Below are 27,224 nucleotides of genomic sequence, written 5' to 3' on the forward strand. Positions count from 1 at the left end.
AGATAAAGGATTGCTTAAGAGACGTTTTGCAGTTGAACGGCTGATACTTTGTTCCCAATCAAGTACTATTTCCTTCTTGCTGATGAGAAATCTTCTTACTCCTGAATAGCTAGTTCAAAGACTAATCAATACAAGATACTAAGCAAATGTTTTCGTTTAAGTGAACAAGCACAGCTGTCCATTAATTTTTATGGAAAAGGCAACTTTGTCATGTAAATACACACAAAATTTTCTTAAGTCTTACCGTGATGGGAATATGACGGGGAAAGCATGAACTTCAGACATTTAATCAAGTTAATTTGCATTGCAATATCAATTAATCTAGTTTTGATAAAGGAGTACTTATAGAATCAAATGCTATAAAAAACAAGCTAGAAAGGTAATTTGTGTGGGTTTTTAAAAATTTTTTTAAAGTGTAAATGTTACCCATCCCAAAACAACAAACGCTTCTTTTCCATCTTTCCATCAAAGGCATCCACTTTTATGAAGGTGGGATGACTTATCTTAAAGCTGCTGTACTGAAAATATGCAGACATGTCACATATTGCTAAGGAGTAAACAAAATTAAATACAAGCAGAAAAATCAAAATTAGAGAGCAACTATATAAATCAGGTGTTCATCTTTTTACAAAGTCATTCCAATATGCTGAGGAAATAAAATTAAAATACTATAGACTATTGTAATACATACGTGCGTTACAGTATACACAATTTTAGACTACAGAATTGCAACACTAAGAAATGGGACAAATTGAATACCAAGCTGGAGAAAATTAAGTTATTCATCTTATTCTAGAATTGCAATACAGATCAGCAAACAGCAAAACATGCTCTTCCACGGATGCCTTGTTCCTCTTCCTTACACTGCAAAAGTATACGGCAAAATACTCTATTTTTTAAGCCCCCACAAATAAATGTGAACAGTGCCAGCATCTAACAGCCGATGGACACAGCTAGAGCCTGAAGAAAGAATGAAGATAAGAAGATCTCCTTGCTGTAAATTTCAGCTCCTTTCACCAGTTCTCAGGTGCACTGTAAGAGGCTACATCAAGAGAACACTCACCAAATACATTGAGACCCAGGAAAATGGCAAAAAAAATATAATTTAAGCTAGACATAATAGACCTGCAAGGGAGAGGAGAGAAACTATACTTAAGAATAATTTTTTATATCAGAACTGTTGCAAGGTCAGTATTTAGACAAACAAACATACAACAGAAACAGGTATGTAAGACTAAAACATAACACTAGCATTGAGCGACAATATGAAACAAGCTGTCAATCTTCATAAACCATGTAGAAGAAATAGCAGTTTTACAAGGACCCTAACTCTGGAAAAAACAGAAAGCCAAGTATTTCCAAAACACCAAAATAAACATGATCTTCACTCTTTGTAATTTTCTTTCCCCTTGGAAAAAGCAGGCAGAATACTATGGCAGAATGAGCACTTTAAAAATCTGTATAGCTGGCTTTGAGGGGGAAAAAGAAGGAATACTAGATATGGATCTAAAGCTTGGTTTTGGTGTTACCTTATGCCTGTTTTGTTTTTTTTTTACCCCAAAACACCAAATACTGCTTTGTCAGTTTTACCACCTTGTGTATTATTCTTACATTATTTCCCCCCTTTAGCAGTTTTGCTAGATGACAGCCTTTACTTATCATACTGTCCCTGCAGCAGATAAGGTACTGACTACATCTTCGCTAGCGCTTTTTGCGTATTTGCATTTCATTAATGCTGCTGCCCAAGACTCTCCACACCCTTTCTGTTTCATGTCTTTGAGATACTTATAAAGCACATAATGGAGAACGACACAATATCAGCTTTGACTTAAAAACCAGAGTTGTAAAGACTTGTCAATACAAAAATCTTAAGTAGAAGAATATTCAATCTGTATTTTAAACTCCACTGAATATTGAGACTAGATAGAGAAGCTTGAAATACCAGGTATTTCAGACTTAAAGGATTAATTACTGTAAATCCGACTAGATCGTTGAAAATATACCTATAAATAATGGCATATTGCATAGTGTAAGAGCTGCTTTACTGAAAGAAACAGTTTGTGTCATAACGTACACGTTTGACAGCTCCTTGACTCAGACAAGGGAAAGGAAATATTCTTCTAGTTGGTGACTTACAGTAACTAGAAATACATTTATCAATTTGATGAATGAGCGTATCCTGCAGCTATTCCATGTATATTATATTGCTTATTTTTCTAGCTAATGGGTCCATCATTTTGAAAATAATCTACTGTCTCCAACATTTCCCCTATGGTTAAACTGGCATTCACAAGCATGTAACAGGGAGCAGTCGCAGAAGCCTAGTGTGATCTTCCGATTTAAAAATACCTTTGAAAAGCAGCGATTAGTCACAGCCCAGGCAGCATGAGTCAGAGAAGGTCCATAAAGTTCTGTTTTGTAACTGAAGTCTCTCTGTTACCAATAACATGACTAGTGATTCAGAGGCAAGAACCAAGTCTATATATAGTTAAATAACTAAGGATCTACACACATAATTTTTTAATCTAGTCCTCAGTATATCCCCAGCATCTCTGTTTCTCACAGAATATATCAAAGGAGTTGATATCAGACCATTTCCAAATAAAGGAGCAATGCAATAACAAAATAACTCCATCCTTATTTCTCCCCTTCTGCAAAGATGGAATATTTGCTCATTAATAACATAAGTACTGTAGTCTCAATAATGAATAGAAAGGATTAGATGTAATCAACAAAGTAACTGTGGAAGATGCTATGGTGAAAACATACAAAACCCACTAACTCGTTAACAAAATATTCAAAAATATTCACCCAAGATTTTTAGGAGAACTCAAGAATGAATCAGATGAATTATTAAGCTCTCATTTAAAACTTCCTTGATGCCTGGAGTTTAAAGATGGCAACCTCTAAAAATAAAAAGGCCTCCAAGAGGATTAAAAAATTCTAATTCTGTGAGCCTGACATTCATGCCAAGCATCTTAATAGAATATATTCAAAGCTCAAATAGGTAGAGAGTAATTGGAAGATCTGCCTAAGAAGAAGTAACATGGCTTCTGCAGAGGGAACCTCTTGGGAGCTCTCTGAAGGGGTCAAGAAGCTTGTGAAGAATGGTGATTCGGCTGGCAGCCTCTGGATTTCCAAATAGGTTCTGTGAAAATACCTCAACTAAAGGCTTTTAAGAAAACCAAGAAGCTATAGCATAAGAGAAAGGGTCACAAAATGGATAAATAATTATTAACCATAAATAGGGAGGAGCTGTTAAATGACCACTTCTCAGAAGAGCGGGATGTCACTGCTGAAGTTCTTTGGGACCCTGGGGTCCTTTTGCTTTCATATACGATCTGCAAAAATGGGGAGAGCAATGAGGTGTGAAAGGTGGCTACTGATGCAAAATTATTCAGGGTAATAATAGCAAGAGCAAACTGAAGAACTGCACAGGATCTTAAAGTCTGAGCAACAGGTAATAAAATGGCAAGATGAGATTCAACTGGTGAACACAGAACAATTTTAGCATCAAATATAGAATGATAGTCTCTGAGCTCACAGCAGGATCTTGGGGCTTTGGCAGATAACTTAAAAACCCCATCAGCTCACCACTTGGCAAAAAAATCCCAAGTCAAATACTGGGAGCCATTGGAAAAACAACAGAAAATTGTGCCACTGTGCAAATCCATGGTTTGCTCATACTTACTGCTAAGAGGAAATGGTATAATTGAAAAAGGTTTAGAAAAAGACAAGGGAATGATCAAAGCTATGGACAACTTCTGGAAAACTTCTGATCAAGTAGGCTGCGACTTTTCCAACCTGGAAAAGTAACCACGTAGGAAAAAATGAGACTGAGGTCTACAAAATCACAGCCAGCGCAGAGACCAGGCAAGATCGAGAAGCCATTCTGTGAAGCTGTTAGGAGCCAGGTCCAGAGCAAACGAAAGGACACAGAGAAACACGGACCTACAGAACTCTCTGTAAAAGGACAATTCTCATACACAGTTTTCACACAACATTAACAGAGACTGGACAAGTACATGGAAAAGATGTTATTACGTACACAAGGCTTGGGAGGCTAAAAAGAAGCTTAAATTTTATTGCATTTTGCAGACTTATTCTCACAAATGTCACTTAATATCCTACCCAAGGCAAAAGTTAGTAGGCAAATTGAGTTTTGTAATCAATGTGTGATTTATCAGGACACTAATTAAACACACAGTAATTACTTTTAAGCAATATTCCACTTGAAGTGTTGCAAAAGCATGAGATGTCAAAGGGATTTGTGAATTACTTCTTAAAATGAAGTCCATTCAGAAACCCTGTTGTAAGGCCATGAATATAAACATACTTGCAAGCCTAAGACTGCAAATAGTCAGAATAATGATGAAGATAAAATTACCTTCTCAAAAGTCAAGTTTTGTGCACGGTAAGTTATGTTTTAACTGTAAGAGGAATTAACTCCCCAGCACAAAGAGCTCTTGATTCTATTTGCACTACCAGTAAAATATTTCATAATTCAATTGGTATGTGATTAAACAAATGTTTGTTTCTGTAGCCTTTACATTGTGGTAATGCTTCATGGTTCAAACCACCCCCACTGTGTTATCCTGAACTCTATGCACATATAACAAAAAGAGAGATGCGCATCAAACACACAATCTCGTAAGCAATGACACACAGTAAGGCACAAAGGAAGAGAACTGTCGCAAATACAGAACATGACAATAACGTATTTAATTTCTTCCATCTGCGTTGTGATGTTAATACTTCAGGGAAACTGGGACATTACTCACTACAGAACAGGTTTTCCTCTAAGTAGTAAACCAAAATGAAGTCTGGTTTCCTACTGATATGTGTAGGATCCCTAATGTCTCATCAAAGTTGTGCTGAAGCATAGCATTTTCTTTAACACAACTATTATTACAGTCTCTCCTTGTATTCTAGTTCCTTATTGTCATTAAATATGTAGAACCTTAATCCATGACCTCTATTCTTCTATCGGCTTTGGTTGAAATGGTCCAATACATTTAAAAGGTACTTTTGCACTCTATTAGGCTCCTTGAGCACACAGACATTCAGAAATACACTCCTGCCCACAGGCAACATGATCAGATCAACCCCATTCTCTCAAATGAAGCTAAGGTAAAATGTTTTTTAGATCCCAATTTAATCCCATGCACTGATGCAGAAGTTAACTTCAGTGTCTGCCAGACACTCTTCCTGCAAAACAGCAGAGTACAACAGAGGCAATGACCCAGGTAACGTTTAGCAGCAATGCACCCTTTGTTACATATAAGTTGTAAGATTAGTGTAATTGATTTCAATGATACAGAGACATTATATGATTATAACTAAGGGTTTTTCCAAGTGTTTTCCAAAAAACAGTGATGAAGTCCAACAAAAAGCTACTTGCATTAAAAAAATAACATATTGGAAAAAATCCTTAATCCTGCAACACACTATTTTCTTTAAAACCAACATTAATTATACACCAACCACTAAAATACAAGGATATAACAATTTATTTACAGGCAAGTTACTACCAAAACATCAAGTTGCTCTTACCTTGAACTGGATCTTGACTTTACATCTTCCTTTGCTGTCCTTTCGCTACCTGCATCTTCATTGTTGTCCTGTTTTTTCTCACATAGTTTTCTCTTCTCCCACTTCTTCTGCTGATTTGAGTTGCTTTCTCCTTCTCCTTGTGAGTCATTTTCTGCTCCTACCTGTGAACCTGAGGAATGTGCCAGGCACTTAGAGGAGATTGGCAGGTTTTGCTCTTCTCTGCCAAAGTCTCCTTCTGCTAACAAAGCAGAAGTTTCGGGCTTTAATGTTTCCTGTGCAGGGACTGAATTGTCCAAGTTATCTACATGGTCCATTTCCTTAGACTTTACTAACGTGTATGAAGCATTTACAACACCTCCTGCAGAATGTTTAGTCTTTAAACCTTCAACCCTGTCCTCCCTGCTGTCTTCACAGCTGCCACAACACACACAGGAATTAATTAGACAGTTTGTGGCAGCTATACTGAGTTTATGGGATTCATCCTCCTCCTCATTTCCTAATGGATTAGTAGATCCAGGAACACAACTAATAGCAGCTTCTGGAGTTGTTACTGGGGATTCTGAGCTAGAAGGAGATTTAGGATTGAATATTACAGTAGCAGATATTTTCATTCCCCCTGTCCTGTGAGCTATAACTTCTGCCATTTCGGCATCATCAGCATACGCGTCCCAGCCATTGAGGTATAACTGTGAGTCTGGACCTTCTAGACAGCTGCATGAATTCTGAACTGACATGCCAGACATCTGTTTGCTATCTTCAATATTGTTATTATTGCTTAAGTCACTTTCAGCATCTTTTAAAAGCAAAGTTTCCTCTGTCTGATGGCCGTTGTCATACAGCAAAGCATCTCTATATTGCAGGTTCTGTTTTGAATTGTGGCAAGGGTTATTCACCCAAGCAAAAGTATCACTTACTGAATCCAACCCAGCAAGAGCTTCTCCTGCTCCATCTAGGTCATCCATAAAAAACACTCTGTCTTCTTCATCAGTTAAATTGTCGAGATGGTGTCTTGTTGGTGAAGCTTCTGTGCTAGAACTATTTCTTAGGCTAGGTCTGTGAGCTGGAGACTGACAGATGCTTGGAGGGGAAAGCAGGGAAGACATTTCATCTCCGACTCTGTGTACCATCCTATTCAGCTGTTCCAGCTCCTGTTCATCATACTGCATAGAACATGCCAGCTCAGCCTCTGTGTTTTCAGCTTTTGCTGAAAGCTCCTTAGCAGGCAAAGTCGCAGTTATGCCCGGTGTAATGACAGAAGCTACTTCAGGATCTGCCCTGACAGGAAAATCCACATCTTGAGAGATGCAGAGGTTACGTTCCAGTATGTGCAGTTCATCCTCAGTTAATGTCTGAAGAAGATCCCTGAAGAGATACACACGACTTAGCATTTACAATCGGAAGCACTGATGTTACAGATTTTTAAAAAGTTTTTACTGTTAGTACAGAAATCCAGAACTTGGGGGCACAAAGTACTCTCAGCTGTGTAACTCAAGGTGCATCAGAACACATATGATTGCTGATGGCTGAATTTAAGATTACTCATGCAAATTCAGGGTACCAAATTATTCACATCCTTGCAATGAAGCCCCAAAATTAAATCAAAACACACCCAAAAATGGATCTTTACCCCTTCCCATCTACTTACAGTGAAAGTGTTACCCACAATTATGTATATTTTGAAATTTTGATTTTTTAATTCACAAATTTGACTTTGATTAGCAAACCAATTTGCTGTCCTTCATACTAGTTTCTGAAAATTATTCTGCAGAAGAGTACCACAGGAGCTTCACACCATTATATTGTCAGATAAAGAGAATCGATTAAAAATAGTAATATCGCTTATGCAATGCTGGTGTCTTGGAAGCCTGTTCACTGAAACAGAAATTGTAAGTTGGCTCACTCCTGCCTCAGACACGTAACTCAGTCACAAGGGAGCTCAGCTTCTGCATGATGTTAAAAATCAGGCAGGCCTAAAAGCAAACATTTGGGTATTTACTAAACTATGTTTTCTAGAGACATGCTGAATCCCCAGTGTTATCAAGTGTCCTGAGTATTGCAGTTTAGGACTATGAGCACCTAAGTGTTATTTGAAGCGGTTATGTTTAAGTGCTTTATGATTTTAAGCCAAATCCATAGACACACCAGTACTTAATTTTAGGACTGAATTCGATTTACACTATGCTTCTCAATTAGAAAACACATATAAAAATATCCTCTGTCAAGAACTGCTGTCAACATTTTCAAAGACAAGCAAGTATATTTTAGCATAAATGAATGGATGGGAAAAGCAAGACCTTCTGCTTAAGCAGAGACTAAGAGTCCATGACTCCTGTTTTAGAAGTCATTGGCTAGAAGGTGACATACAGCTGGCATCATCATCAGTAGCATCAAATAATATATGAAAATAATTTCCTTAAAGGAGTAACTTCATTCCAAACAAAAGGACCAAAAAACCCCCAAAGACACACTCAACACATCCCACATCTTGATTTCCAGTCAATGGTTTGCATTCTTAACTTGTTAACTCAAAGACCAAGTATTTTTCCAAGTAGTATCACTAAAATATCAAATTGCCCAAAAATTACATCACTGATGCCTGCTTTGTATATCAGCTACCCTACAATTTTTTTAAAAAGATAACAGTTTAGATAAACATGCTTAAGTCAGAATAAGTATAGAATATACATTTTTATGGTTATGTACATTCCATACTATTAACATTTTTATTAAAAAGAAACAACATGTTTATGAGTTATATGACCCTGAGAAAAAAATCCTCAGTCTATAGAAGTACCACCTTATATGAACAGTCACACATTTGTAACCTCCCCTTTTCACTTGCTTCCACACTCTCTAATAGAGAAGTCAGTATTTCTTTAAATCAGTCCACACGCATCTTCGAGTCAAAAGTTTAACAATTTTTTCAGGTGTAAATGAGTCAGAAAGGCAAGTGGGGCAAGCCGGTATTTCTACCTAGCACACTAGAACATTTTAGAAGACCTATACATTTCTTTCTTTAATCTAAACAGTATATAATATCATCTCATTACTCAGATGTTCTATTTAAACAGTGATCAGTGTTTGGAAGTGATGATGCATTTTAACATCACCATAAAAACAAACTGACAGAGAATGGTTGAAATTTGAAGGTCAGCATAAAAATAGCTGTATTGTTATTATTTTTGAAAGAATTATACCAATATAATCAATAAAAACATAGAATAACATGATTTTTGCTATGAGGCTTTTTATTATGCATTTTCAGTTTGCAGTTTTTACAGAAATGCTGTGCTGTAGGATTTTATAAGCAGAAACAAAGTAATGTGGGATTTTAGAAACAGTTCTTCTAATTTAAAAAAGCACAGCAAGCAGTGTAAGCACACAAATGCAACAGTGAAAGGTTTAAACTTGTCCCTGACCTATGCAAAGATATTAAAAAAGAAGATATTTCTGGGTCTGTGTCCATCAAGCAGAGAAGCTTGCCTCTGATAATAGATTCTAAGGAAAAGCATAAGAACAGGACAAGCACACAGGGATCTCTGCTGAGTGCATCGTACTGGCTTCCAGCAGCCCGTAGCTCAGGGATTTCTGAACCAAGGTGGCATCCCTGTGTTCAGTAGCCTTCAGTGAACTTTTTTGACATGGGTGAAAACGTGCATGTCAGGAACTGATTAACCGTCAACTGCTTAAACATCAGCTACTCTTCTCTATGCACCACAGTCATACCCCTCTTCTCAAAACACATGAGGTAAGAAGTAGCAGCTTCTACAAATATAGACTATACCGGCAACATTCAAGGGAATCTGCTTTCCATCCAAGCTCATCAGCATAACTGGGAATGAAATGGGCCCAGGGAAAGATCTAAGATTGCTGAAAGTCAGAGGATTCATCTAGTCTGGGGTTTTATTCAGACTCCAGAATATTGCATTGCAGCACCCAGGATTCCTGGATGCCTGGATGCCCGAGCTGCTCTGCTTCCGTTTTGAAAACAGAGCCCCTGACGGCTCAGACCTGTTCAATACAGGTTTCACACATTCACTGAAAAGTAAGTGCTGGAAATACATATTTACTGTATGCTGGCTAGCTTCACTGACTTGAGTAACACACCCTTTGTTTCTGTCAATAACAATAACTCAAAATTTAAGAACAATTGTGCCCAGTTCTGAGGATAAGTAAAGGAAGCTTGATTTTAAAAAAGAAATCAATGAAATCAGCTGACAGTCATCATGTCTTTTTAGGTGAGTCAGATCCATGCTGCCTTGCAGGAGTTGCTGTACATAATCAGTTGGATTACATGTAATAGTTCACCAACCCTATTATTTCAGTAGAGAAATAATCCTGCTTTAAATTCAAAGGAAATATGCTCAAATTTCCAATTCAAACACCAAAAAATTTTGCTGATGACAAATAAAGCTTGTTCTAAAACAGGGTCAGACGATTATCTTCACTTCTCTGCATAAAAAACCCCTAGATTCACTGGGCTGTTTTACATACAAGTTTCCTTGCAAGGTGACAAATATTTAATCAACAGTTAGATTTTTTTATACACTGCATATCAGATTATACAGGATTCACTACCGACATTAGGAACACGGCATGTTTTAAAATGCCTATGTAAATATTGAGAATAAAATTTAAGTCAACCAGTGTACAGGAAGAAATATTAAATCTCACTACTGAAAGTTTAAAACTAAACATCAGGCATCATTATTAAACCGTAAGGTTTAATTAAGCTGTAGCTACTTCCACAGTTCATTTCCTTTTCTGCTGAAGCATCTGTAACTTGTCATCAGATCTAACCAAGTGCTGTATTTGTATGGAAAAAAAGAACTTTTCCCTCTGCTTTCATTATTCAGAAGCCGCAGGTAAAGAGGGCTTCTGCAATCCACTGTGATAGCAGCAGTGTGCTTCCTTCTCACAGAAGCTTTAGAAAACACTGAATTTTAAAAAAGGCCCATTTTGGGGTTTCACCTGCTTTTACTCTTTTTGGCATATTATCACAGGAAGGTAGTCTAGCCTTAAAAATATGAGGAACATTTTTCTTCCAGTGGCTACAGCCACTGGCAGAAAATCAAGGTGAGTTTTTAAGATGTACTCTCCCTGTTACAAGCAGTAGTAGACATTTACTCTGCCTATTGCAAAACCAACAAACATATTTTACTCTACTGCCAATATCCAGGGTGCAGAAATTACTTCTTTGAAGATCTGAGGCCAGAGGTCCATTTAAAGACAAATTTGGCTGAATGGAGGACAGGGCCACAAAACCCCAGGTACACTGATCTCGCACATTCTCCAAGCCTCCTTCACTAACTTTGCTCCTATTCTGACTAGAATTTTAAACTGCCTGTTCTCAGAGAACAGCATTGTTATTGCCAGCCTGTGCTTCAGTTCATGCTCTAAACAGAGCATAAACAGCTGTCTTTACGGAGCTGCCACCATAAGAACGTGATGCAGGTACAGGAACGCAGTTTGCATCCTCCTGCTTCCGCAGTGCCGAGCTGACTTCAGCACACCAAAGTCTGCAGATCTGTTCTGATAAATCAACACTGAGAAACCAACACCAACATAACAAATATCACTGCTACTCCTTTACTCCAGAAGTGTTAAATCAACTCAAAGTTTTAAACACAGCCATCTTGGAAAACTAAGGAGTTTCCCCCCAATCACTCTGCAGCCTTTAAAAGCATTCGAGTTTCACAAGCCCCCTCCCCAGCCCCACCATTCTTTAACACACTGACAACAGGTATACTGCATTGGATTTCTAGTCAGAGATATAGAAAGCTTTCAGTGTAAAATGGTATGATCCTCTGATTCTACACCACACTTTCTGCGATGTGGTTGATTCTGCACCACCAAAACCCACAGGGACCCTGCTACCAATTGTCATCGTCCAGAAACAAGCACCAAGCAAAACCAAGGTTCAAAAAAAAGGTCAGAATTAAAGAGTACTGTAAAATTCCAGGTTTCTTCACCTCTGAAAATCTCCATATAGCAGCCTCAAATGTATATATAGTATAGGTAATATTTTAATCACAAGAATGTTCACTGTTACAGGCATCTAAATTAAATATCTATGCATATACCAGATGATACGCTTTATATACTTTCTAGGCAGACTACAGCAGTTTGGCAGAAATGGTTCAAATGTCTGAGGTTAAAAGGAACAGAGATAACGCTACTATATAATTATGCATGGCAGATGTATAAAATACCAATGCTGATGTTTAAAAATCTAAAATCAACAAGCACCTTGCTTAGGTATTACTTAAAACATTCTAAATCATCATTAGCTGTTCAACCTTACCAAAACCTAAAAAAAGAACCCTTACTGCTTTTGCTCAGAGATTCTCCACAATCTCTACTGTTTTCAAAGTCGCCAGCCACCAACAGGACAGCAAAATTTTTCCTAGCTGATAATTTTTCTCTGCTAGTTCTGATTTAGTCATGTGGATCCAAATAAATACATTACTTACCATTGCCTTTAACAGGAGGGATGTTTTAGGATAATACAGTTTAAAAATTACCTGTAATCCTACAAAATAATCAGCTGTATATTTTGTGTTATTCCGTGAGTTAAAATATTTAGTTGTCTAAAAAGTTACAGAACTTTACAGAGTATTAGTATGTGATCATATTCTGCAGTAAGATGTTCTATATTCTTACAACAGGCACACAACTGCAACACAAGATGCAACTATTTTAACAGAAACTACTTGAATCTATTTTCATGCCTTCACTATTGGTGATGGATAGTGGAGAAAGACTCTTGATAAAAAATGCTCCCTTTTTGCTGGGGACCAGCTCAAATACTTCATTCCATCTTCCCTTATAGGTTTCTGTGAACATTCTCACTGAGTAGGAATTGCAGCATTGCAGCCTGACGGGTTAAGAAAATCTGTGATAGCAACCACAACAAAATCTAGACAGCTTAGGTACTTTGAAAAGTAATTTAATTATCCTACTAAGGATTATTAGTTATCTCGCTAAGAACACTTTGCAAACTTTGTCTGCTAGACAACTGAAATCACATTTCCTAATGCTCACTTGAAAGAATAAATTTAAGACTTAAAGTATATCACAACTTTTTCCAAAAAGAAATCTGAGCCCTTTCATTTTTTGAAGTTTGCACTGAAAATTGCAGTTATTGAACAAATAAGCATTTTACTAATGTGTTTTCAACCCAAGCATTAAGTTCAGAGTAACTGAAAATTAAATGGACTAAGCAATAAACTGACTTCATTGATTTTCATTTGCCATGTTGTGAAACGTAAGGAGTAAGCAGAAAGTACAGATTATGAGAAGTATATTAGATTTTAAATATTCTTTTGGCTTTAGTCAGCCAGTGGAATGCTGGCAAAAATTTCTGTGATAGCCATATATTGGGAATAAGGTATCTTAATGTAAACTTTATGGACTTTTTAAGCTTCAGTACCACTAAAGTTTCTTTCCTCCTCTAACTTAAGTTTTGCTCCTTGAATCACGTTGTTGTTATTTAGTCAGTGTTTTATAAAACTGTAATCCCTTAAATGCCCCCCCAACATGCTGATTGTCAATTTTGACATTTCAATATGAGTATCACTAATGTACCTAAAAATAAAACTGTGTCACTTCTAGACAGAAATACTAGGAAATCTTCAAGGGACACAAAAGGGTGTCGTCTGGATATTCACAGAAGCTAACTTCAGAAATAGGCTCCTCTCTGAACATCCCTGACAGGGCCTGCATTCTCCCTCAGGAGATGCCTCACCTCTAACAGGTGAGAGGAGATTAATCCGGATAAACTTATCTACATGAAAACTATTCTTACATCAAACTGCCATCATGACATACAGGGAAGGCAATAAACAGGTGAAAATTGGACACAGGAAATAAAAACCTTCTGCTAAATTGTGTCTAGAAATTTCTCAGAACAAAATTTGCAGTTGACATACAAATTGGAATTTTAAGACAATAGGGCTTAAGGATTTTGAAAAGTTTAACACCCAGATAACATACCTTAAAGATGAATACAAAAACCTGAATATTAAGATCCTTTAAAGATACAACTTGATTTCTCCAATGTAACAGATCAGTATTCTAAAGCCCTCACTTAAGAAAAAAATACTTTGATGCCCTTTATACTTAAACTGAGCCAAAGCCCACATCTCTGATGGCTACCATGAGTGAAGGACTGTGAAGAGAGGTATATATAAAATGATCCATCCTGTAAAAACAGATCCACAGTATGAAAAATAGTAATTTTTGTTAGATTAAGGACAGAGTATTGCATCATAACATAAAGAGAAAATGTAATAAGCCTAGTTAAACAGAAATATTGATGCTAATTAGAAACAGGATCTCCCAAAAATAAACTGCAACTTTAGTATTTCAGGCATCATCCAACCAAAAGGAAAGTCTGAAATGTAATAAAATGATATTCAGAAAAAAAGAAACTATCACAAAAATATGAAGACTTCAGGAAACTCCCATGAAATTAAAAACTGCATTCAGTTATTTCATGGGCATATCAGGCAGATGAAAGAAAATGCAGTTTATGGTTAACATAGCATACAAACACTTTTCTAGGCATTTATGTATTCTTTTTTCTGCCTCTGATTTTCACTTCAGAAGAGAAGCGGTTACAACCATCTTTTATTACTTGCCTTATTTTCCTTAGCAGAGTGTGAAAAGGTCTGAAGAGTTCAGACATATCTTCTGGTTTATGGTCCAAGTTTAATGGTCCCTCAGAGTAGACAACAAGGCCACTGTAGTTCAAACGCATGCATGAACACACACAAAAATAAGATTTCATTACACAGAGCAACTGCTGAATAAGGAGTCAGAAAAGCAACTGTACATAAACATTAGAACTACACTCAAGTTACCTATTGTTACCTTATTTTTGTCTTAATCACCCACAATTAAAATTAAATGCTATTTAAAGCAAGAGGAAAGAGATCCCCTGCCCTCTGTCCCACCCCCTTAGAGCATGGAAGAAAAAGTAATGGAAGCATAAGAGGAAGAACATATATTTAATTCATTGGTGCAGCTGGCCCATTAAAAAAAAAAAAAAACACAACAAAAAAACCCCAACAACAAACACAAACAAGAAACTGATTATCAGGTAAGTTGGTGAAGTTCACTGACTTGAGAGAGATTGCAAATGGCTTTTTATTTCCAGTCTAAATAATTTCTAAGATAATTGACTCTTGAACTCCTGTTTTTCTACCTCTAAGATAAATACAACCTGGTATTAACACGTGGTAAAAAAGAAAACATTTGCTAAATCACATAACACATTTTGATAACACCATGTTTCTAAATCAACTCAGCACTTGTGGAAATTTCCCTGGGAAGAGGTTAGTTCATGATCCTGAAAGCCTCCGTGTATTTCCCTGTAGATATCTCAACAGTTCCCCCCGACTGAATCACTACTGCCCAAACCTGTCTGTGTGTCAGGGATTAAACAAAATTCATCTTCTTCACCATTATCTGCTGCATCATACCGCACGGTGTCTGAGAGTGGATTCCACCCACACCAGGCCCCACTCTGCTGAAAACTGTTTAATCCTCTGCCCACTGCAAAAGCAGTGTATGTTTCTCAAATGCAAATGGATCATGTGTTCTCACATGAGATTACATATTTTAGCCAGACAAGCTCCCCTTCTTGCCCTTACCTTGGGTAACTGAGCTGTCGGTATCTCAAAGCTACGTTTCTTTTCTTACACTCAAATTACATGTTGCTTCAGAGAGGATTGTAGCTACTCTGCATCCAAATCATCCAGAGTAATGGGCACCCTTGGCTAAGAAGGCTGCTGATGTCTCTTGCTCACCAGCTGTTCACAAGCATCCTGCATGACCACCAAAGGCTCTCTGACACTCAGCAGCAGAGCTGATGTGGCAAGTCATATGAATCCCACTAAAGTATTAAAAAAATGACCTCTTATACTATGTTTACCATCTGGTATATACTGTCCTTTTTGTTCTGTTTCCAGACCCAGAGTCTGGCTCTTGCCCCTGTACTAGGATAGCACCGTGGTCTCCCATCAGGCTGGAAACATGGCTACCAGAAAGTTCAGAGCTGTCACGATAACGGAGGGTCCAATAAATTTGACTACTAAACTTCATCAACATTGCTTTGGGGACTGGGGCTTTCAGGGCAAGAGGAGGGAAAGCGGAGAAATGGAGAGAGAAAAAAGTTACTTCTTTTGTGAGCCACTTTTTTTTTTGTGGCTTAAGACCAATTATCCTGTTACCAAGGTTACACACTTATTTTTTTCTAAGCTTTCTGAGCTTCAACAAGCAGGCTTCCATGAAGCAAAGTAGTTATTGCTGACTCACATACTAATGTTCTGCCTAAAAATATGTTACTTTGCTGAGTGGAAGCTCAAGGCTGCTCTCACTGAACTTCTAACTGATGCAGAATCACCATTCCCTTGGCAATTTCCAGGTACAGTTCACTTTCCACAGAGCTTAACTTGCAGAAAAAAAAAATCTAAAAAAATAGAACAGGGCTAGAGTATAATGAAAAAAGATTATGAAATGGCCTTTGTATATATAAGACCTTTGAAAGCATTCTGAATCAAAGTCTGAATATAGTTGTAACATGGAAAGAATTAAAACTTGGAAAAAAGTGTGTCTTAGTATTTCCTACTAGGTTCAAAGTTCACTGATACCTGTTAACCTACTAAGCAACATACACTGTATAATGTGACAGTAAACTGATGACTGAAAAGGAACCTTAGACAAAAATGTCTCTGAAAAGTATCCCTTAAGTCTTTGCTGTTAGAAGACTGAGGGGATCCAGAACTTCTCCTTGCTCCAGACCCATCCTTCTCATTAAGACAGGACAATGCAACAGCATGGCAACATTGAGTTGCACCCGTCTTGTGTTTAAAGGCTTCTTCTTTCACAGTCCAAATAAAAGGCTTGCATTTCTTCCAGACAAGACTGTATCTGGATAGTGTAGTTCTTCTGTGGAACTTCACATGGCAGTGGTTTATTTTCAAATCACCAGATACTTTGGAGCAGTTAAACTTTTGTCTTTTCTCCTTTTCTGTCCTTCTTTGTAATTTGGGATTGATATGGCATGTTTTCCAGAGCACCCTTTGTTTTCCAGTTAGTCATAATGTATTCTTCTGCATTGTGTCTTCCAGCAGCTTCAAACTGAGTTTTCACATTCCCATTGGCTTTTGATAATCTGATTATTACTGTTATTATTTTTAGAATGACAATTACAGTCAATATCCTATTTAACAGGAACAATGGGCCACAGGGATGTCCTGAGGAGAACTGTATTACACTCAGGACTTGAGGTTTCTTATTTCCCTCAATTATACTACTTATATTAGCTAACTTTAAAACATTCACAATAATAAAATATTAAAAATATGCTGGCTTTACTCCAGAGAAACTGCTGTCATTAAATCATAAAAACTCATTAGGAAAAATGCATCTTATTTGTTCAATATAGCAAAAACTGCATTAAGCAAAAAACCTGTTTTAATTTTGTTGTCTTGAGTGGTCAATACAGGGCACAAATCTACGTGTAAGTTAAACATATTAATACTTTCCTTGAAAAAGACTTAAGCCTCACTCAGTGGTAACAGTGCAGTTAGTCATGACAATTCCTTTTGAATCCAGAGTCTTTAAGAAAAATACACTATTCCTATTGCAAGTTATTTTTGTTTTTAAGACTTGTATTTTTGAGTGACACAAAATATCTGCTTTAAAAATATTTCTGGCAATGTGACAATCTATAGACTGACATTCTAAATTCAGGGTTTTTATTTCTTTCTGGAAGACAACTGATCAATTGTTCCAGATGACTGCCTTATATATTCTACCTTCTCTTTTTCGTTCTCCCTCTTGCTATTCTACATGAAACTGGTAATTATTTAAAAAGAAAAAAAACAAAAAATCTCACATGAAACAAAATATATTTTGAAATCTTCAATAAATCTTTAAGTGGAGTTAAGAGTAGAGAGTAGCTAAAAAAATGACTTACCATACAATGGCTAATCTTGGAATTGTAAACATTAAAGCTGGTTCATAGTCATCTATCATATCTTGAGTGAGGTATCCAAGCCTTAAGGCTCTAAGCAGAAGAATTAATTATTTAGTAAGAGGTCAAACTCTTGAAGAATACATTTCAATAGGAAAAAATTTGAAAAAATTGTTATAAGACAAACCAAATGATACCATTTAACTAATGAACTATTTTTGTACAAGCCACAACACTATGTATATAACTGACTGCTGGAGTCTCTGCCTTAAAAAAAATATTAATACAGGAAAAAATGTTTAAACACCTAAAGCTTTTATAGCTATCCAAAACCAAAATAATTTTCATGCCATTTTCCCTTTTTATTTACTATTTCATAGTAAATTAAAAGCTTCAGCTTGTTACCGAAAGGTACTGGTACTTAGAGTTTTTCAACTAAAAGAAAGATTTTTGAAGTAATACGGGAAAATATTTGGTTTCATTTTCAAATAAAACTAGCTATGATCATCTAGGCCAACCCCCCTAAACTAACAAACCAACTGAAAAAACCCCCCAGTTCTATACAGCAACTATTATTGAAATCTAGGAATTTAATATTTGGGGGACACTCCACTGCCCTCTAATAACTTTTCAAATATCTTAAGCTCCTTTTAGATGGAAACCCAATTTGTTTAGGTTTTTGACTTGGCTATGCTTCCCAGGTTTCTTCGCAATTTCTTGATTTCCTTACAAGTTTCATAACATCCTCAAATTTCTTCTCAGATTTGTCCATATCAGTGCATAAGGTAACACTCAAAACAGCACACTAGTCCTGTTGGGATCTGACTGGTCCCAAAAAGAATGGGAATAACGTTTTCTTATTCCTTGTCACTACTTATCTTGCCAATAGTGCTGTTGGCGGACAGCAAAATGAACACAGAACACAAAGGAATCGCTGCTTTGTACTAACGGCCGATAGACTTGTCAGTGCGTGGCCCACCCTCACCCCGTCGTTTCTTACAGTCCACTGCCAGATTAGCCAAAGCTGCAAACGAGAAACCATCTTCTTCCTCTTACTGGGCAAATATGTGCATATGCGGTAGCTCTCTGACTAGTGGAAGGTAAATTCCTCCTACTCGTTGTGACCATTTTCAGTTATAATCCTGCCTTTTAAAATGCTTAAACACCTCTGGTGTCATCTACCGATTGTGGCAGTGTGCTCTGTGCTCCTTTTGTCTTCAATGGAAGTATCAACCACAACAGACCCAGGGTCCCACTTCACAAGTTCTCCTAATATGACAATAAAACCAACGCTTATTCCAAGTCATTTTACAGTCAATTGGTCTCTAATAATTTCACCCGGACTACCCTTCACTAGTTTCCTTCTGAGAAGTGTGTTGCACTGCTCAAAACCTCACTAAAGCTGGGTATTACACATGCTGTTCCTCTCTACTGCCCACCTGCTCGGCTGCTTACTCTGTCATGGGGTGTGTGTGGGAAGTTGTTCAAATCAGTACATTCCAAACAAATCCACATTTTTCTTACCACCTTATACTCTTAAGAGAGCTTAAGAATTGCCAGATATATATTTTTTAACATCATCTCTTCATACATATAGAGTCAAGCTCCAGTCCTCTAAGATTTTAAAGAGCCTTTACAAGTTCTTTATGATAATCACTAGAGGTTCACGGCTGATTTGAATCATCTCCCCATGTATTCTTGCATGAAATATCATTGATTCTTGACACCTTAAACAGATTTAGTTCATTCAAGTGCTTAGACTTCATTTACACATCTATAACTAGGCATACCACCAATATTGTTATCGTTGGATTATTGACTTTGGGGTGGTTTTGTCTAGAAAATAAAAAAGCACAGGCCTGTGCCTGGCAAGCATTCTTAATGTTTTTTAACTTTGTACTTGGATACTTGCTAGAAAAGCAAAATACCTGGTGTTTTATAATGGTTCTTTAAAACTACAGTTAAAGTACTTCTACAAAAGCTCAGACTGAAAGTAAGCGAAGACATGAAAATCTAGTACTTAACTAAAATGCTTACCTCTCCACAGTTTCACAGAAAAGTACGATTACCTCTTGCTGTACATAATATTCCTTTGGAGATTTCACAGGTACCATGGCCGACACATAACTGAAAAGATTATAAAATAATGTACTGATGTTTTACATGCTTTAACAAATCAGATGATAAATGAAAACAAACCTAGGACAAATCATCTTAGAAACATAACTTCTCCTGTACCATTTTGCATTTAGTTTGACAGCACTCACTATGAAAATTGTACAGTGTGGGACTCTATAAGAAATGCAGCCAATTTACTTATTGCAGATTGAGGCAGTGGAACTCAGTAGTAATTTATAAGTATAATTACACACATTTAGCAATCGGAACTCCATACTGTGCGGCACAGGGAGTTGGGTCCTAGAAGGATCTTTGTTGCCTCATCCTGAGGACAGAATAATTTACTCTGCATTTCCTTAAGAAAAAAAAAAAAACCTGAAATGCACATTTTCTCTAGAAAGGTTTCACCTGAAATTACTATTGAAATTCAGTTAGCAAGCAGAGACAATTTAGGAGACTTAAAATTTGGCCTCGTTTGTATGTGGAATTCCATGCAAAAGCCCTAATTCACAAGGCAAGAAACACTGGTAAAAGTAAGGGGTTTTCTGTCACCATATTACTTAACCAGTCATTTGTAGACTACAGACAACACAGGAAGGGAAAAAGTTGTTTGCAACTCAATGGCAAAGAAAAATGCTGTACACAGAGTTGGTATGTAGCCATTGTTTTCAATCAAAATGTTTTTCAATGTGACAGTAGAGTGATGGTTTTTGAATCAGAAAAGATTGCTTACCTGAATAAAATAATACAAGAGAAAATGAATACTGACGAAGGGCAAACAGTAATGGGAGACAAGACAGTCTATGGATTATTCCCAAGAAAAATTTAAAATGCTACTCAGTTCTAAGAAACTTGTTCTGCTGAAGGTAGGAATACCTTTATTATTCTATTAGATCCATAGACAATCTTGTCCAGTATCCTGTCTGTAACTCTGCCCAGCACCCAAACATCTAACAGACATGCAGGAAGCTGGCTTAAATTCTGAGGCACAATGCAAGACTTGGTCAATGGGACCTTTGATGCAGTAAACAGTTACTTTTCTCACCCAAAAAGCAGTTATTTTTATTTTTGCTATAAAACTCCAAGCCATTTTTCAATCACAAGTTTTTAAATCAGTGAGTTCCTGCGGTTAATTATGGCTTGTGTAAAAGCACTTCCTTCATCAGATTTCAATTTGCCTTCTTAAATTCACTGGGTGCATCTTGCTTTTATCTCTAAGCGCAAGAGAACAAAACCTCATAATCTCTAGACTATTTGTTATCATACAATTTTTTAAAATGTCTCTTATTTGTCGCCTTTCCTCTGACAAATAAAACATTAAGGGAAGAGGTTTATGGCTTCCTTTTGTGTCTTGGAAAACCTCCCTCAAATGCCATATGCCAGTATGCAAATGGAAGATTACAGTTTAGTTGAAGAGAACAAATGGTGATTGCTAAAAAGCTATTTAATTTTCTTTTCATTATTGCTACACTGGAAGGGGAAAAAAGATCTGACAATACAACAAATTACTGAAGAATTCAAATACCATGATAAAATAATTACATACTTTTCCAATAAAACAGAACAAAACAGCCAACTTCCAAAAACCAACAAGCCATCCAACAGCTGTAATAGCCAAGCCAGTGCTCACAACACATTTGCTTTGGATCTTTTACCTTAATTCAAATTCAGCAAAAAGGACGTCAAAATGCTTGAGTGAATCTTTCATTTTTTCTGTGTAGAGGTTCAAATCCCTCAAGGCCTGGTCACGAATGATGTTTCTAACTTCCTCTAGGCTTCGGGTCAGATCCTTGGCCAATGGCCTCATAGCCATACTCTCAATTTCACGATTCATAATAATTGAACCAGCAGCCAAACACTACGAAATACATTGAGAGAAAATATTAATTTTTACAAAGTTACTTCTAAGTTTACACAGGTTGTAAATATCACAGGTTGTGATAATTAATACTTTGAACAAGGGCAGTACTCAGCCCCAATTTGTTGCAAATTATTAAACAAGTGAAAGATTTAAGACTGATATGCAGAGTCGGAAGCCTTCACATAAAAGGTTAGGGAGCAGCTCCGTCAGGGAGACATGAGAATGGAGGGAGGTTCAAGTGCAAGAACCACAGAGCTGAAAAAACAGCTTAAAAAAGCTCATCTCCTACTAGTTAGGCAAGAAGCACTGGTGGGATATATACTGTATGCATGCAAGGACTGCTTGCATAAAAGGGATATGAATCCAGCTAAAGTATGATCAAGTGACTGTTTTGATTCAGGCTGGACTGATTGATTTTATAAGGAATAGATTTATTTTACAAAAAGAACAGAAATTCTGCAACTGTGATGCCTTTGGCAGCAAAACTGATCACACTGGCTATACTGGTGGTCCAGCTAGACCAGTATCCTGGCTCCCACAGAAGCTGTGAATTTATTTTATAGGAAAGAACATAGAAATCAGGTCACAAAGTGATTCTTCCCTTTCAGTTTCTGGAAAGCAGCTATCTGAGAGACTCTTTGCCCAAGAGTTATACATGGACTCCCTCTGACCAGCTCACAAAGACATTAAAAATAGATTTTTACTGTAACACATTAAATAGCTTTGTTTTAATAGCAAGATTTTTTAAAAGTGCCTTTATTCCTTTATGGATATATTTGGAAGACAACAAGCACTGATAGATATCATACTTGCTGTATCAATGGAAATATTTTTATTAACTGCAAACACACAAAGTTGTTCTAATCTCAAAGTCCTCATTTTTTTTTCTTCCCACTCCCATCTCCATTTGCAGCAATGTGTCCCTCCCCTCTCGCCTGCACTCCCCTGGAAGGGAGGCATTTCTGCAGCTCTTGAGGGGAGACCTGCACTCCCAGCCCTTGCTCAGCAGCTTGATGCACTGATTCGTGTTTTAAGGGAAGGTCACAGAAGGTCATGTTCTTACCTCTTATCAGCCAAAGCAGTATTTGTGGGAAAGTACAGATAAGGCAAGTCTTACCTGTTGATAGGTACTCTTAGTCCGCTAACTCAGAGCGATTGCACTGACAAGGACATGTAAGTATTTATTCATAACAGTCCATACAGTCCGCCTTACTACATGAACTTACAGGAGGACAGTATCTACAGTAGTATGAGTTAGCATTGCTTCATCATGGCATATGTTACTTTCTCTGAAACCAACAGGTCTCTCCAGCCTGGTGGTTTGATTTGGAGACAGTGAAAGTTTGGTTTGAAAAGAGTAAAAGCATTAGCTTACATAATGCAAACAGTGAATAAAGGGAGACTTTGTTTTTCCATCCTAGGAGATACTGGCTGTCTCAGTGAGTCCCTCACGCACTTTCCACAATGCAAAGAGAAGTTACTGCATTGGCTGGCATTTTTCCTGTTTGTTCATTGCTGTAATCCCAGTTTGTTAGTCTCTTAAAGTAAGGAAGGATAATGGGATTCACAGGGATTAATTATGGATCGTTACAGAAAGAATTACCCCATCTTCTTCTACCTAACTACAAGGAAGCACCATTAAGCCAACATGTCAGACAGCATGATGTCACTTGGATGATGGCAATGAAGGTCACATGATAACGAGACGAAAAATTGCTGCTGATTTTGCTGAGGACAGGATTATAAAGCCTTGACGTATCAAATTAATTTTGTAAATTCTACCCAAGAATTCCCTGACTAAGAGGAGCCTACAACTGACAATTGTCAAAGAACACGTCAGAAACAGAACTTACGAAGGCATATTGGGCTGAATAAGATCAGAACCATTGATGGAGAGCATGCACTTCAAAAAGGAAGGAGGAACTAGTAGAGAAATGAATGGATAATAACAAGAGCTGAAGGGCAGCTTCAAATACAGGTTAGGCAAAGCTGAAAACCACACAACATGCTGTTGTATAGTGGGATGTCTAGACTACTCACCCCTCAACTCTCAGCAAATCCATGGTGCTTAAAGTCACCCTCATGCCAGGAGACCTGAAGACACTAAGTTTATCATTGAAGATGCCACAATGATTTTTTTTTTTTAAGCCAGACATCAGTACTAATGAATAAGTATCTTACATATCACATCCTTTTTTCTGACACTTCAGGCTTCCCCTGGGTAAAATAATTAAAGCTTATTCACTACAGAAATCCTTTGTTCCTACAGGTTGCTGTAAAAGCAGGTCTTCAAGAGAAACCAGGTAAGAGAAGAGAAGTGGACTTCAGTGTTTTGCACAGAAACCATTTTTAGCGTATACGTGAAACAAGTGAGTTATGGGCAACAAATGTCATCTCAAAGTTATGTAGGTTTAATATGAGTTATAGCATAATACAGCCATTAAAATCAAGTGACAGCATGCATTTGTACTTTTATCCTGATAAAATCCCCCTACATATCTATACTGGTTTCTAAGATTTTCAAAGCATGAAATGCAGATGGCCCATCAGGATTAAAAAAAATATCAAGACTATTAATCAGATGTTCATTCACAAAAGAATAGTTTTTAAGAGGTGGTCATGACAGCAGACAATTATGAAAATAATCTGATACACTGCTAGCCCAACCAATACCAAAACCATAGTTAAAGAATCCGTTCCACTGAGCATCCAGAGCAAGTTCTCAAATATGTTGACTTTGCTCTGTAATTATATGTACCATGTGCAGAAAAGTCTTAAGATGTACTTTAAACTTCTGGCTTTATGCCACAAAAAATTGTCCATTTACCCCAAGTAACAGAAATATGAGAGACTTACTTCTGCTCCAAACCAAAGCTGTCCTGCAAGGTTGTCATGGCGTATCTCCTCTGGAAACTTAACACAGAAGTCTCGGTTGGCCCGTTCATGTGGAATGCATTCATCCATGATTTGATTTATGATATTCAAAACATTATCCTGAAGCAAAATATAGGATAAAATATATACCATTCCCACAGAAACCCCACAATTTTTTTGGTAGCTTTTAACAGAATTTATTAGTGAGGAACCAACTAATTAAACAAGATAGAAAACACAGTATTTAACTCTTACGGTCATCACACACACAGAGAAAACAGAGAGGAGATTACTGCATAGAAAGAAGAGCGGCACACTTCACTTTTTCTAATTTTCCTAGAGACTGTTTCTCAGATTCACTGCACTTTGACTACTTCAGCAGGACTTCTGATGAGAAGGCATGATTTAGAGAACTCGTTACCTCCAGCTATCTATCTGTAAATTATCAGTAAATAAACTAGAAATACAAGTAAATTTGACTTCTCTCATTTCTTCTCACCAGCCCCAACGGTATGCGCTTCATTCTTCTGGAAAAGAACACCCAACGGAGTACCCTGGAGGCATTAGAAATTGAGTTGTATTGGGACCATTGGGGTTGAATAGACTTAAACTCATCCTGGGAGTTGAAAGCAGGTACTTTCCTCACTTGAGTCCCCAGTGGGCAAGGGCTGGCCCACCTGCCTGCCATCTCACCCCCCCGGCCACCCAGGAGGATAAGGAGACACCACACAAGTTAGAGTCTTAATAACTGCCCTGATCTACATCTGCACCAGGACAAAGATCAAAGACCTATAACCAGCTTCTTCATATGCAGTAAATAATCTGTATCCATTTATTTGAAAAGATAATTTTCACATACCCCTGCTGGGAACTGCACAGAATTTGATTAACATAATAAAGGTAGATTCAAAGCATGAAAAAGCCTGAGTGCTTTCATTAGAGATGTTTTGTCTGTCTCATGCTTCTTCAACTATTTACAGAATTCATGTTTTATTTAAAATATTTTTCAAACAAATAAAAACAAATCTGTCTGTAGAACTGTTTAACAGACAGAATTGCTTTAAGTCTACATTTTACTGTTTTATTCTCCACTGCATTTAAAAAATGATAGAAGACATTAATTTTGAAGAGACCTGCCCTGTTAGCATGTTCCCAATGAGAAAGACAAAACCTGCTTTAGGTACAAAAGAAGATTCACATTTTCTGTAATTTCAGTGCAGACTGCTGGAGCTGCTGTTGCCACAAAATAATCTTAACACCAATGCCATAACCACAGCTGCCGTCATCCAAAATAAATAAATAAATAAACAAACCCCACTGGCAACATTTATTACACACTAGTATAAACATTTACATTTTAATTGTTAAAACATTTTACATAAATATATTTTTGCAAGTGTATCAGGAAGGTAACACATTCCACTTGAACAAAGCTGTTGAAAGAAACAAACACCCCAAACATTTACAAACACCAAAGCACACCTGATATTCAACTGTTTTTTCTAGAAACAAATCTGAACACCAAATGCTCTGTAGCTCCTTCATGGCATCACAACACAGACCATGGCCAGCAGGTATGAGAAGAGACAAGAAAATGCATCTAGATTCACTAACATATAAAATATTTAATTTTAGAGATGCAAACCTCACTCTGCTGGGTTTTAGCATACTGCCAGGATTAGTGGGGCACTTGGATCCCTAGGAATCCAGAGAGATGCCCACTGTAGAAAAACCAACCTCACAATATCCCCTAGTGTAACTGCAAAGGGAACTTAAATTCAAATCCTAGAAGATGACAGAGCAAAGATGCTCACACTGTTTCAGCACCACCATCCTGAACCATGTGGTGAAGAACAAGCCAGGCTGCCACCACCTCCTCTCTCCAGGATAAAATGGAGAGTCAAGAACTGACATGCAAATTAATGTGACGCTTTAGGGTGAGAAAAAAGCAGCTTAATAGCAAGTTTCTTATTTCCCTTCCTTCCATTTCTTAATTCCTGACACTGAGTATACTTCTGATCATTATTTAGCTAGATCTAGCTGGGGAACGAAAATATTTTGAGAATAGGTCCCATGAAGAAATCAACTCCTAAACCACTTAGCTCTGTAACTTAGGGTAGGAGCTAAGAATGAAACTGACAATTAAAGCATTTAAATTGTAGAAGGGCACAAGTCACTCGTGATGTATTTCAAATCAGTTATTACTAGTCTATTTTGAGACCAGGTGCTTTGCCTGCAGCTCCCACTTCATCACCAGAGCAATCCAGGCTGGCACATTAGGATGAAAAAGCCAGATTCCTGTTTTCAGGGAATTAATAAAGGTTTGCAAAGATCTTTTAGCACTGGAGAGATACAGTGCTAAAAACTAATCCTATCAGTTAATTTTACAAAAGCTACAGGAAATACAAAGAAATATTAAGGTAGGGAGCTCTGAGAATAATTACATTTGAAACTGATTATATCAGATTTTATTTAATCCAATTCCATTTTATTTTAGGACATGATATTCCAATTTATTTTACTTGCCATCAACCTTGAATATGGGAAAAAAATTTTCAGTCTCTTGCCTTTTTTTTTTCCTAAAAAGCTACACAGAATAGGATGAGACCCATATCGAAAAGCTTTCCTCCCTGAAATTTTTACTTTACTTTAAGATTACATCTGAAGAATAATGCTTTATTTTACAGCAGCTACAAGACAGATTGAATTCCACTTATATAATCATGTACATAGATACTCCAAGTTCCTGATATATCAAAGAATATTTTATGCAAATAGAGTAAAGCAACAGGACTCACACCTGGCCAAGCAACTGTTTCATTCTGGTTTTCTAAT

At 37.1% G+C, this 27,224-nt stretch overlaps 1 protein-coding gene across 3 annotated transcripts in view; it reads right to left on the reverse strand.

The window, feature by feature from the left end:
• ZFYVE28 (zinc finger FYVE-type containing 28) overlaps window positions 1–27,224 on the reverse strand; it is a 167,221-nt gene that overhangs the window by 36,493 nt on the left and 103,504 nt on the right. For all 3 annotated transcript variants that reach the window (XM_064448988.1, XM_064448987.1, XM_064448986.1), the window contains exons 3-8: window positions 24,372–24,509; window positions 21,310–21,512; window positions 19,574–19,663; window positions 17,540–17,629; window positions 14,196–14,297; window positions 5,554–6,915 (exon numbers count right to left, since the gene is read on the reverse strand). In XM_064448988.1, coding sequence (XP_064305058.1) covers window positions 5,554–6,915; window positions 14,196–14,297; window positions 17,540–17,629; window positions 19,574–19,663; window positions 21,310–21,512; window positions 24,372–24,509 — 1,985 coding nt within the window. The remainder of the gene's footprint in view (window positions 1–5,553; window positions 6,916–14,195; window positions 14,298–17,539; window positions 17,630–19,573; window positions 19,664–21,309; window positions 21,513–24,371; window positions 24,510–27,224) is intronic.

This window comes from Phalacrocorax carbo, chromosome 4, assembly GCF_963921805.1.
Source record: "Phalacrocorax carbo chromosome 4, bPhaCar2.1, whole genome shotgun sequence".
NCBI lineage: Eukaryota > Metazoa > Chordata > Aves > Suliformes > Phalacrocoracidae > Phalacrocorax > Phalacrocorax carbo.